General features: G+C 40.3%; 1 protein-coding gene across 1 annotated transcript in view; it reads left to right on the top strand.

Moving 5' to 3' along the window:
- The window catches only part of SPECC1 (sperm antigen with calponin homology and coiled-coil domains 1), an 86345-nt gene that overhangs the window by 64944 nt on the left and 7102 nt on the right, over positions 1-14299 (top strand). Inside the window, exons 10-11 of the mRNA XM_082328090.1 lie at positions 899-1049; positions 2006-2108. Of these exons, the coding sequence (XP_082184216.1) occupies positions 899-1049; positions 2006-2108 (254 nt within the window). The remainder of the gene's footprint in view (positions 1-898; positions 1050-2005; positions 2109-14299) is intronic.

Genomic DNA, 14299 nt, shown 5'->3' on the forward strand with positions numbered 1-14299 from the left:
GCATTAATTGATAATTAATATAGGAGGTGACTGAAAAGGGGGAGAAAAAGTTGTGTTCCACATTAAATTAATTTCTGATAACAGCTCGTAATGTGCTGGCCATAGATCTTGGATTTTTGACAGTTTGTTTACAGAAAAGAAGCAGCCAGCTTTCCCTGTGTTATACATTGCTCTACCTCATGATTGATATGCATGGGGAGATAGTTTGATTTCTATGATCTCTTTGGCTTCTCTTCAAAAAGCTATCAACATTGGATTCTATGGCTAACTAATTTTGTTTGTTTATTTATTTATTTATATACATATAAATATATATCCTAAAATATATTCTATAAAAATACGTAATATGTGTAACAAAAATATAGATGAATCTGCTGTGAATATATTGAGACTTCCCAAAGTTCTGTCAGATAGGATGCTGAGCATCATGTGATAATAAGTGCCTTCTACTGCTGCCTTCAGCTGGGTTGTATTCAGGAGACAAGAGGCTTTCTCGTTACAAGTCTGCTAGTGGCAGAAAAGAAATTATTATACTAGGGCTGGTCAGTCATCTGGTGGAGATATCTGGCGATTAGCTTTTGAACCTTTAAGACTGTAGATTTTGGTATTTCCCCTCATTCACCTGAGGCCCCTACCCCCCAGCAGGAGTATCAATCACAGGAAACCAGGCAGTCTGTACTGTTGAAATCATCAAAGCCATTCCTTGTTATGATCACCTCTAATCTGCTCAAGGTTTCCTAGCCCCATGTGTGTTTAATGAACAAATGAGTACATTTGTTTAGAATCAAAACAACAGACTACATATTGTGTGCTGGGTGGCAGGACAGTGATTAATCAAATTCCTCAGACTGCAAACTGACAGCTTTTTTTTTTTTTTTGCCTTTTTTAATTCCCACAGACCTTCTGAAGGGGAGAAATGATGAGCTGAAACCAGACCATTACCTCCGTAAAAGCCCCTCCCTGGAATCCCTGAGCAAACCCCCCATGGCCTTCAGCAGCAGAATGCTTACCTCTACCCCCAGCAGCTTGAAACCCCAAAGCAAACTCAGGTACTAACTCAGTTTCCTGGGAAAAACAGCATACTGGAAAGATTGATGGCATTATCTGGCACCAAGATGAATGTTTTAATCTGGTGGACCCCTGTCTCCGGTGGAAACTCTGCTGGCTCGTCTGTCCGGTTCAGAATTACCAGGCTGTGTCAAGTCAAAATATCAAAATTCAGATTATAATAACCACAATTATCTGCAAGATGAGTGATCATGACAAAATGAGGATAGCAAGCTTTCAGCAGCCACTAAGTTGTATACAAGAATTCCATCATGTGTACGAGTGGTCAACCCTCATTATCTCACTGTAGCTTTGCATGTTATGGTGAGTTAAAAACGAAGAAGTTTGAGGTGTGAGGGAAAGCTGGACACACAATTTTCTTCTGTCTTGAGGAAAAACATATATTTTCCTCTGATCTCCACCATTATTTCCAACAGTAGCAGCTGTAGGGTGGAGACAACGCAAGTGTTTTGATTGTTGGCCTTTAACTGTTCTCGAGGCTTTGACTGCAATACAGCTTCCAGATTTTTCATTTTATTCCAGAACTTGTTCTGCAGCAGCTCAATTGGATGTGAATTTGCTGTTACAGATTCTTTAGGTAGTTTCTTTCAATTCTACACCCTAAATCCTAGTTTTCAATATGTAAAGCAAAGAGGTTACTTGAAAATTTTATAAGTAAAGCTGATGAAAGTAATATCAGAAATGCTGAGTTAACACACACCATCAAATATCCATAGGCTGCTGTTTTTTCAGCTCTTTGTATGCAGTGACACCAGCTGAATTTGTCTCATCTAAAGGCAAATATAGAATGCCAGCTCTGAAAGCTATTATGCTTTGGTTTGCATTTAGGTTCTGTGCTGCATTCTGCTTTGCCATACAGATAGTATTTACACACTGGTAAAAAATAAGAGACTTCAAGCGTATTTATCTTCTTCTCCCTTATTCTTCCATGGATTAGTGTGGAGAGAAAGGACCCACTGGCAGCCCTGGCTCGGGAGTATGGAGGTTCAAAGAGGAATGCTCTGTTGAAATGGTGCCAAAAGAAGACTGAAGGTTATGAGGTAAGGGAATAGGTACATTTTTACTTTTGTCTGGAGAGTGATTCATCACTTTCCTGTAGGTGTGCAGTAAGCAATGTCACTTCAAAGAAATATGTGTATTTCAGTCTGCTGATTTTTGCATGTTTACTTCTACTGGGTGTTTCCATCCTCTTCCTTCAGATTTCTTTAACACTGCAGTCCCCAATATTACATTGTCATAAGTAATTTGTATACAAAACCCAAAATATTTACTGCATCAAAGGTCACTGATGGTGAGAAACAGAGTGTATATGTGCAGCAGCTTCAATTTGGCATCAATTTTTGAAATTACATTCTAATATTTTTTCTTTAGGCTTCTGTGGGAGATGTGCTACTGTGAGAGTTTTTTCGTTGGTCATTTCTGTAAAACCAAAGAAATATTTCTTTGTGTGGCCTTGACCAAATGAAGTTTGCAGCTTGGGGCCCCGCTCTTTCTAATCTGCTGCAGTTTAACGGGATTTTACAAAGCAAGTTTTGACTGCTTGAGAATGTCTCATTTCTTTGCAGAGTGATTTTCACTGTTAAACAGGCATAATGATTTGTCCAGTTCTTGTATGGCCGTTGCTGTGCTTATCAAGCTCTAGCTAATGTTTGTATGCAGTTGAGTTAGGCCTTTGGTTCTGCTTGTAACTGAGCTGTAGAAGGCAATAATAGACAACAGTTCATCCTTTGATATATGCTGGGTGTGCAGGATAGTCTTGGTTTGATATAATGTCGAGATTTTTCTTTCTTAAGAATAATATTGTTTGTTACTTAGAACAGAAGACAAAAGCAGTTATCACCACATGATATGCACCCTGGAGCAAGTCTTTAATAAAAGCAGAGTCCATCTTTTAAAGTAAAAAATAAAATATTTTTTTTCTTCACAACTAGCCCTTTATGAAGCCTTAGCTGCAGGGGGCAGGAGTTTGGAAGAAAAGACAGTAGCTTTCCCTTTAAGTAAACTGATTTATAAAAGTTTGAGTCATTTCTTAGCACTGGCATATTCATCTGGCTTGCACCAATTTCACAGAAGGACAGGTATCAGAGAAAGCTCCTGGCTTTAGACACACCTTAGAAAGAATAAAGCCAGGGTTAGCGTTTAGCCTCCAGTTCTGTGATATTGCCTGAAAGGCTACAGTGCTGTCCCCTGAAATTCTATGCTCTCTGCTGTGTTGATTTATTTTATATCTCATCTACTAAAATCCTCCTGGTCTTGGATTTGAAGGTGTGGGAGAACATTCCCATCCAGTCCTTGGAAAATGATTCATGAAATACAACTTTTCGAAGCCTAACTTCTGTTAAGCCAGCAAACCCATCTCTTGACTAACGCTTTTCTCCCAACAGTGTTGCCCTTTTTTGTTTCAAATGGCACATATGGTGAGCTTCCCCTACTTCTTTTAAAACAGTGTAACTCTGATGAGCTCGCTGTTAGGAGTGTTCTCTGAGAGTCAGCCTGTAGTTTTCTTTCTCTGATTACACCCAAGCTGGACTAAATGTATTGCTTTTAGAAATTATTATGTGGCTTTGCAAATATAGAGGCCTGTCCTGATTCTGTAGGTATGAGACTGGCACCAAGAGTGACAAGTATTCCCTCCGTGATAGAACAGAAAAGGAGTTTTGTTTTTATATGCCGAACCCAAGTAATGGGGCTAGCTGTGTATCAGATAGCAGGCCACCCAGGAGGTATGCAAGGCAATACGGGTCTATTTGTTTTTCCTTTTAGTATTAGTCTCTGGAGGAAAGTATGTCCGTGCTTCAGAGGACAGTGGAAGGCTTTGCTTTATGTATGGCTGCTGGAGTGTTGCTGCTATGTGGCTGTTTCAGAAAAAGCTTTGTCGTTTTGGTTCCTGCTCTGATGAGGCTCTTGTTCTGTTCGTGGCTGTCCTCTGCCATTACTCTTTCTAAAGCAGCAGAATGAGTTTTCAGCAGTTTTTGAGAACAAGCAGGTAAAGCACCGACAAACACTGCGTGATCCAGGAGAGTCTGAGAACTTCAGACTGTGATGGGGTGGGGGCCTTATCACCCAGAGTGTAAGATCTCAGGGCAGAAATTAAAGTCAGATGAACCAAAGGACAAACACAGTATTGATTTATGGTGCGAGTCTTGCCTTTCTATCTTCACTCCTTCATTTAGAAGCATTATCACTTGGACATTCTTCCTCAGATTCTCATTCCCATTGCGCTTTTTGTGGTGCATTCACTGACTCTTCTTGAACTTGCTTTTCCCAGACCCTTGCATTCTTAGGATAAGGCTGATATTAAGCTCCACAGGGAGTTTTTGTCATTCTTGAGAACAAAGAACTGGAGTGGAGCAAAGAACGTCATCCTCCTTCCTGTCTTAGGCACTGCGATGGTGGGAATGAGCTAATGAACTCCACCGAGCAGAACCCTGATGATGTACATGACTTCTTTTCCAGAGATAATACCCCTGTCTATGAGACATCATCTGTGCAAGCCCCAGTATAATCTGTCATGTTCTTTCTAACATGAAGCCCAGAACCACAAATAATTTTGGATGCAGACTGATTATAGCTCTGTGACACAGTGGAATGAGAGAATAAAAGACTTGCTGCTTGGCTGCCTAACTTCCTTTTTCAGTGGCAAAATGTACTGCCTTTGAGGTCTAGTAACAGTTCCTGGTCTGAGCTGGTGAGGAAGAGGGAAATTCCTTTCTGTTTAAATTATGAAGATACAAAGTTTCATTAAATAATATGAGCAAAATGGATTAGAATAACTGATACTCTCAGTAGCAGCTACTACCCATGTCCCAGATGCCCTGAGGAGAGCTGAATTAGTTGACCTAGGAAGGTATCTGGGGATAAGACTTGGGGACCGACACACAAGGCTCCACTTTTTAAATGCTTTAATCCATACAAGGCTTATACTAGAGGCAGAAATTCACATCCTCCTCCTGGCATATATCCTTGCATTGACTACAGGGGGAACATTCCCTGGCTTTGAACTTCAGTGTGTTCCCCAGGAGGCAATCTCATAAAACAAGAGAGTGACACTGGAGGGAGTCGAGACAAGTGCAACACAAATTAGTAGTGGCCTGGAGGGTTTTGTTTGTTTTTTAAAAAAAGAAATTGCATGAGTTTACAGTAACTGAGAGGAAACATGAAAGCATCTATGTGTCTCTAATCTGCTATGTCTTTTCTAAGATCCCTATTTAAACAGTGATTTGATATCAAAAAGATATGAATGCTAAGGAGAAAGAGTAATTATTTAGAATATGAAAACAAAATCACTAGAATGAAAGTGGAAGTTCAGTTTAATGACTAGGAGAAAAGAATACGAAAGTGGGATTACATAAACTGGCATGATTGATCATATGATTTCAATTGTCATATTTCAATGACTAGATGAAAGTTATCTGGCATTTTGGCCATCCATTTTGAATAACTATGCAGGGGAGGTGCTAAAAAAAATCTCAGCAGTAAAAACAATTGTAATGAAATAAGGCTTTGGGCTCAGTGGCTTTGTGCAAAACTTCCTTGAGGAAACTTGCCAGCTTAAAAAAAACAACCTTAATGTATGGTTCCCTATAAAAATTATGCACTGGCACATGATCTCTTTTGCCAGACATATGTAGTCTGTTCCTTTTGCCTCTCTGAATTTGTTGACATCATGGTGTATAATGTAGGGTGATGAGATGACCAGACTTGAGAACTGCTTTTGTGGCTCTGGAACTCAATTACCACAAGTCCTTTAAACCACAAAGCCTGTTGAGAGTAAGTTATTTATGTTAAAATAGCTTTTTCTCTGTTGTCTTGTGGGTTTTTTTTCATCTCTTTAAAAATATTATACATCATAGCAACAGTGTGAAATAAAAATTGGGTGCCTCTTTTCTAATAGGCTCTGTTCCCATGAGTCATAACTCCTGGAAGCTGCTGAGAGTCATTCTTGTTGCATTATCACCTCCCATAATCATATCATTAATGACTGTGGTGTTATTTAAGTGCCCTGGTTCTGTTTGCTCTCTGTGGAGGCCATTTGCCAAGGGGCCAAACCTCTCTAGATTACGTCTATTACTGTCCACAGATGTATTGTGAAAACACGGAACATCAAGAGGCACTTAACCTATGATCATTAGAACTGAGGATTATTGTTTCTGCCACGTATACCCTCTCCAGAGAGGGGAGGGAATTGCTACCGTGTTAATGAATATGGTTCACTTAAAAGAACTGTTTTCATGTTTTTTCTAACCACTACACATCTATCCTGTGGCAGAGAGGAAAAGACAATCTGAGACTGACTCGTTTCTCCCATGCACAATCATGGTTATTCTTTTTATGAAAGTTATATTTGGTTTAATAGGACCCATTTAGGATCCACTTGTTGAAGAACCACCATCTTTACTATAAAAGCTATCTGTGCAGTTGTCTTAAGTAGAGGAATGCTAAATAGGAGGAGATGAGGAATGTTCTAGAACTGACAAAGGGAAATGGCAGCTATACCTCTGAAGATTTTTATATTTCATGTATTCCTGACCTGTGCATTCAAGCCATTGCGTTATATCATCTCCCTGACTACGACAGTGTAAGTACAGCAGCTGATGGATAAAGGCAGTGGGCATCTTCAGGAGAAGAGGCAGTGCTCCCTATTAGCACTGACATCAGTAGGACATGGCTGATAAAGTGGCATTGGTCTGACTGGTATTTGCGGGACCAGCCTCAGATACGATTTCATACCATCTGGAGGAATCTCAACAGCATGGAGAAACTACTAACCAGAACAATCTTTACATAGCTTTCATGTGGTACAAGTAGTTCCTGGAGAAAAGAATTCCTTTTAATTATTCTGCATAAAATATGCTAGCAGCTACGAGCAAAGCTAGAAGAAAATGATTTATTTGTTTCCATGCCTTATTCAGAGTTATTTGACTTTGCAGTAGGTCCCAGAAACACTGGGCAGTTTTAGAAATTATGCTTAGGAGTATGTAGGAACTATTTTTAGGGCGGTACTCTCTGACATTGTACTGTTTAGTCTAAATTAGCAAAATACAAATATCTGTATGCCCAACCATTCTGAATGTTTGCCTCAGAAGTTGTGAATTGTTTTTTGAAGCTTCCTTTTCTTAAAACACGGATAGTTTTAGGGCCCTGATGAAATATCCTGATGGAGACTGCAGCCTGCATAGTTTCCAGAAATATAGATTGGCATTAAGAGGAGTCTAAATGCTTCAGCCTTTTGTCTTTGCTGTGTATATTAATAAAAGTGCCTTTCCTGTATAGTGCCTCAGCTATTTAAAAAGAAGGAAAAAACCCTACCCTGAAGTATTCCCGCTATTATGGCTATTCCAGCCTTGAGAGACAGAAACTGGAAACAAATTACTTCTGAACATAACCTGAAAGTCATTAAATGTCATTCTGAATGCTTTTACTACTAGAAGCATAAAGCTGGTATATCAGACTATGTAAAAGTTGGTGTCTCTGCATAGTACTACGTTCTTCAGGTAGCAAAGATGCAAAAGCTTAGGGAGAAAAATAAGGGCTGTTGCAGTATTTGCTGTTTGTCAAGTAATTATAGCAAGAGACTGGTTGACTAGTGGTTTGGCAGTGGATATAATATAAAGCTTTTTACGCTTTTGTATTCAGTCTAAACGCAGACTAATACTAGCTTTTTGTTTATGAATTTGTGGCTTTCTTTTTCTCACAGGAATTTGCATTCCTTCTCTTTTTGTACTACACAGTGTTTCCTCCATATCCCCTTTGTTCTCAAGCCCTATTCCATGATATTATCCCCTGCTTTTTCTCATGTTTTTTTGACTTGTTTGCTGGCTGGATGAGATCCAGCACAGATTAAGTGTGGCCCAAAGATGTACAAATGCAGATAGGCTGATGAGGACATAACGTATTCCCTTTGGTCAAGTGGTCATGGGGCCAATGTATTCTCATTAGGGAGACGGGCTCTCTCTGCTGCTAGGACAGCCAGCCAGGATGACTGTTTTTTGACTGCTGATGCATCAAGCAGGCGTATTCTTGTGGCTGCACATTGTGGGGATGTGCTTTATAGGAGATCCAAAAGCTCCTTCATGGCCAGCTGTACGTTAACATGTCCATGTTTGACGGTTTCTTCCTTATTCTGGAGACGAAGGGTTATATTTAGATCAAGAACTCTGCTGTTTCTTTGTACGTCATTAGTGTGGGTAGTTGACGTTATCTTTCTACTTAAGCAACTACTGTCTCAATGTTTTTTAAGTCTTGACAGAGCACTTTGCCTCACACTTCAGTTATGCACCATCTTGGACCACAGAGAGTGAACAGAGACTATATTGCAAACGCTCCCACAGTCCTCAGGGCTGGTGCTCGGGCTGGCAGTTTCTGGTAAAGAATCAAAGAGCTGAACGGGACAAAAACCAGGATCAACCCTCTCAACCTCTGAACCTGGGCAGAATATAATTCCTGGGACTTGGCTAGTAAAAGAGTCAGTCAAACACTTCCTTTGACACTAACATGATGGAGCTTAGTTTTAAAGCCTTGAGAATCCCAGCACGGCTGTGCACTGTCCTAAAGATATACAGAGAAGAACCCAGCTGTTTCTTCATTACAAGATGTGCACTTGGGTATGGGAGCGATTCTCTTACTCTCTTCTACATTACTTTTTGTGTTTGTGTCAACAAGTAGCATAAAACTGTTTCAATATGTTTCCAAATTGTATCAATCTCTCTCTCCTATATCAACATTAACCAGGTTTCTATCTAAATATTTAACTAGTCATGAGAACTAGGTAAGCTGTGGCATTCGTAATTCAGCAGTAACAGAGGAGTGGATGTATAGGTTTTCTGGACACCTTTCCAAGCGAGGCCTTTCAAGCAACAAGGTTAGGAGATAAATGCCATCTGCTGTTACACACAGTTTATGTGCATTCTGGAAAGGCTGGATTCCCACAGTACTGTGATCTTGTGTGCTGAAAATCAGCAGCAAAACAAATAACTCTCAGTTTGTGTGATGTGGGTGAAGAAAAACACTGAACGAAACCCCTCCAGATTTAAAAGGCAGCCATCCATTTGTTCTAAGCAGCATTCATGGCAGTCTCTCTCTCTTTCTGGGGAGGACTGGGAAGATTTCCCTTCTGCCATTCTAACCTGTGTGCCTGAGACTAGAGGCTTACGGCCAGAGCCTTCTGAGTAAGCAGGAAAAAGCTGTCTTAATATTTACCAATGCCATTAACGCAACAAAGTTCTCTGGCAAACAATGACACTTACTCTGAAGTACCGTATCCTAGCATATCCCTTCTGGTATGAGAGGGTGCACAAGCTTGCTAAGTGCTCTGCATCCACAGTACTTGTAGCATTTTGACATTTGGAAGTAGGACATACGTGCAATGGGTTTTTTCCCAGGAAGTTATAGGTATGTTCTGTGAGTTTCTGAGAAGTGGGTGAAATTTCTGGCTCTCTTTGCGTTTCTCTGATTTTCATAGAAGAGGAGGATGTTGATTTCAGAGAGACTTTCCTATCTGTGCAAAAGTTGAAGGGATGCTTGGTAATAGCTATTGAGATAGAAGGGATTATACTGTGTTTAATAAAAATTGACAATAAGTTGGTCAGGAATTTTGCTCCCAAGTCTGCTTTGGACCATCTTTGTGACTTTGGCAGTCTTGCATAATACCATTGCCTTTATTTCCCTAGCTGTTAAAATATAGATCATCGTATCGTATAATTGGATGATGATTAGTTTCAGTAGTATTTTGAAAGATGCTCTGACAAAAAGGGCAATCTTGGGAGTTTTTAATTAATGAAAGTACAGGCTTAAAATTTCAAGATATTCTCAATTTTTTTCCAGAATAAATGTTTTCTTTTTCTAAATAAAAACCCTTATAGTGGAATGTGTACATGCAGTTTCTCTGTATTTCCCAGCTGAACCTAGGGTTGGGACTGGAAAATAAATGCAGCAGCCAAATTGTGGCATGTTGGGAATAATCAGGTTGATTACCAATGTGCAAGCCCCCTTCACAGTGATGCCAATGCATAAACGTGCTCCTCCAGTGTAGCCAAATAACTTGAGCCAAGTTCTACCTTTTTTTCACATAAGGGGCTTTATCCTGTAAACAAATACAAGTCTCTTGATTGGAGGGATAAAATAAACGCCCATGCAGCTCTCTCATGCGTAACTTTCTATCCTGCTGGGTAATTTTAAAAATAGCATTTACATTCTATCCATCCCAAAGTCCAAGGCGCTTTCCTTGGGTTGCCTGGATGCAATGACAATCAGTGAAAACACTGAATTGATCGGTCACCAGCTGGAGCAGCTCCAACCTGTGAATTTCACTGGGAGAAAGCTGAGCCCTGCTGCCTGTTCCATGAATATCCTTTGCTGCTGAGACCTCTCCCCACCTTGTTTCCATCCTGTACCGTGAGCCTGCGGCAGTCTGCAGCCTACCCCTCCGCCCAGGAATTCCAGGACATGGCTAATCTCTGGCCTCTCAATACAGATCATCAGAACTAGCTGTGGGAGCAGCCAGCGTGGTCATTAGCAATTCTGCACCAGGGCTGCAGGCAGGAAGTCGCTGGGCTGTTCTCTGGGACACAGAGGGGAGCTGGTTCCTCCCCCTCCCTCCTTCCCCAGGGTATCTGTGTGGTCCTTGGAGCCACGCTGCTGCATCTTCACTCTTGCAGCTTTGGGAATGAAGGAACACAGCCCAGTCTGTTTCTTCTCTGTGGCATTCAGCAGGGGTGTCATTTATATTAGCTGGTGAGAAAGCTGATGGAAGTGTGAGTTGTGTAGCGAGCAGGGAGTTGGCTTTCAGCAGGTGAGCATAACAAGTATAGTTTATACTAAAGAGCAGAAGAGAGATGCATAGCAAAAATAAGAACTGATTGGTATCTAATGGGATTATTACAATGAGGAGAACTTGTTAGTACCTGGTCTTGCTGTGTAATCCACCTCTGCCTCTCCACTTGTTTTGCCCACTCACCGAATGTGACAGTGGTGTAAATTACAGAAGTACCAGTCACAGTTGATATATATCTTTTGTCACCATTACCTCATCTCCGAAATGGCCCAGAGATGTCCATAAAATTGCTTCTGGTTATACCAGCTCTCATTTGGTCCTGTATGTTTGTGTAATAAAAAGGCAGCTCCCTGTGAACTCAGCATTATACATTTTCTCTCTCTCTCTGTGTCTCTGTCTCTCTCTCTCTCGTTCAAATGGAAGCTGGTGTGCAAAGTGATAAATTAAGACCCTAAATGAGGAATATGTAGAAACCTCAGTTATTTCACTAGCCTTTAGTGAGACCTTTGAAATAGGTGACTTTTAGTATTGAGAATGTTGTCACGGAGTAATTTGCATTCAAAACAACTCATATTATTTGCTAGGAAAGGTTCAAATACATTCACTGTGTGTAACATGCACTGTGCTAGCAACTACTCTCAACCCTTGTTCAGACCCTTGACCAGAATTTTTTTCATTTAAAAAAGTCAGTCTTTATGTATTAAAATGCAAACAAAACCTAAAAAATGTGAACAAAGTATAGTGAAATGTTTGCCAGTCCACACAGTGCTGGGAGAAATAGATCTGATGGGCACGAATGGATGCTGTTTGGCTCATTAGGGAGGTTACTCATATGTATAGTTACAGTGATGATTTCGGTATCAGTAGTAACTGTTTTTCACCTTGCAAGCAGAGGAAATGGGAGGTCACATAATTACTTTATCACGTATTACCTTAAATACCTCCCATTTGGTACTACTTCCATTTTCTGTTCTTGTGAAAACTGTAGCTATAGCAGCACCACATCTCTTGTAATCAAAATACCAGAACTAAGCTGCCTTGTAGAGGTCATGGACCTCCTCAATACCTCATGAAGAAAGAGCTGAGCTTGAGGAGTGCACAGATCATTTTAGAATGGCTTTACAATTTACTCTGAATGAAGTCTTTGAGACAAATCCTGTCAGATGAGCTTGTTTTGAGCACAGAACTTTAGAGAGCATCATAGAATCATTAAGGTTGGAAATCATGTTACCTATTCTTGCCAGTCTGACTCAACTAGGGAAGGTAATGAAGAAAATTGGACATGCCTTACTTTTTGGTATTTTCTCAGATCTCTGGCTTTTGAGAGACTGAAATAGTTGGGAGCTGAAAAATCTTTGTGTAGGATGCTTGGCAATAAGCTTGTTAAATTTCCTCTTTTTAAATGTTCCTGCTCCATGTGACTACTGTAGTCAACTGATGTTTGATGCTTTTGCAAAAAAATGTAGTCATAAGCTCTCTTTCTCATGTCTATGCTGAGAAGGCTCATTAATTCACACTTACTGAAGCAAATGATAAACGGTAAGCCCAAGGCAACACCTGCGGCAGCAATGGAGCAAGGAGGAAACAACCTAGGAATGTGATGGGAAATGGGGTTTCTTTATAAAAAGGAATGTAGTAAATGGGATGACCTTTAAAGAGCTGGCACCAGTTCCTTATTATTTCACTGCTGTAATTACATAACAGCATTTTCACATAGCATTTTATGTTATCTGAGCTATGCTGTTTCATATATGTGTTAACAGCAATAAGATGCATGACTTACTGACACGGCTGGTAGAAGTATTAGAAATATGGATGATGGGGATAGAAACACAAAGTTTCAAAGAAAGATTAAAACAATTCTTATGGAGACTGCATCCGCCTGAACCATTTGAACTAGGGGTATTAATACAGCCTGGAGGATAGAAGGTCACTTGGCTTCCTTCCCAGTCTTGGCTAGCCACTTAATCTCTATACAATAAACAGTATTGCTGTTCCACAAGTTATTCTGGATTATTTTTTTCATCAAGAGGCATTACATTATTATTATTATTCCATTTAAGAGAAAAAGATTTGTTAGAGAATTCAGAAAGGTTCCTGGTAGTAGATTGACTAAACGTGGTAGGCAAAACACTTTAGATTTGCAGCTACCCATTGAAAATAGCTCGGTGCAATTGTCCGAGTCATCCGGGTGCACCCTGTAATTACAGAAGAATCCAGGCAGTCTTTAATTTTAGGCATTCATGCCTTTCATCCGTGTTAACTGGATCTGACCACACTTCTTATTCACCCATATTTCCAGTAGATTGCCCAGATGTTTCATACCTTTGCTGGAGCATTTTAAGATCAACTGGAGTGTTTTGTTTGCTCTGAAGGTTAGGTCATGCTAAAAGGAGCCCTTCTTCACTCGTATTGCTTCTTAGGAAGTATTTAGAACTCGCCTATCCAGAGCTTGAGGCTTGTATGCTTTCTTTGATAGAACCTCTTTGGCTGAAGCCTGCTAACATGTCCCCAGCCAGTTAGGGTGTAATAAGTCCAAATCAGATTTGCAGTTTCATGCAGCTATTGTTAAAGATGGATGGGTGTAGGTAATATTTAAGGTAATCAATACCTTGATCAGATTTTACATTAGAAAGGTCAGAGTTCAGATTCGCAGAGATGTGGCTCATGAAAAGGAGGTTCCTGTTCAGGCATCTGTGTCTAAATATAATCACGTAAAAACACTGAGCTGTAAGGCTTTTGGTCTGTGGAGGAGATGTGGGTCTCTGGTTAGTGATAAGCAGGAAAGATCGCAGAAAGCTGAGCCAGTTAAAGGGGAGCTGCTATTAAAAGCAAGGCAATTCCTTTTTGTTTATCCAATATATTTACTTCAACTAGTTCTGCCTTCGATGTCTAAGTTTATATTCTGTATGGGCTGAACCTCAGTAATTAGCCACTCTGGTGTGTTCCTGCTCTGCCGTTCTCTACCAAGGACTTCTGAGAGGCAGGAGGGCATGTTGTATGCTGAGGGGGAAGGGTGGGAAGAATGATGCTAAGGTCATATTTATTGCAGGCTTTCTTCCACAGAGTTCCAGGCTAGCTTCAAGCTGATTCATGTCTATAATTTATAAATCTGGGTCTTAGAGAGAAAATTATGACTCAAAGGGCCGTTGCTCTGGGCACAGTAACAGCTGTGTAGCGGGAATATCTTGTGTCAGTATTTTAACATATTCAGGCTGTAACAAAGAGCGTATGATGTCATTGTTGCTTTTTACTGAAGACTTGGAGTCAAAGATCTAGTGAAATCTAATGGGGTGGTTGTTTTTTCCTCATATAAACAAGAAATTGTTTTTAGTGAGAACAGATCACACCGATTTCCCTGTGTGTCTTTACCGTGGCTCTCATAGTGCTCTGTTATCTGCAAGCAAAGGTCCTGTTCCTGGGGTGGGGGGCTAAGGTTAATGACTTGCAGGTGTTTAG

This window comes from Platalea leucorodia (assembly GCF_965183815.1).
Source record: "Platalea leucorodia genome assembly, chromosome: 16".
Taxonomy (NCBI): domain Eukaryota; kingdom Metazoa; phylum Chordata; class Aves; order Pelecaniformes; family Threskiornithidae; genus Platalea; species Platalea leucorodia.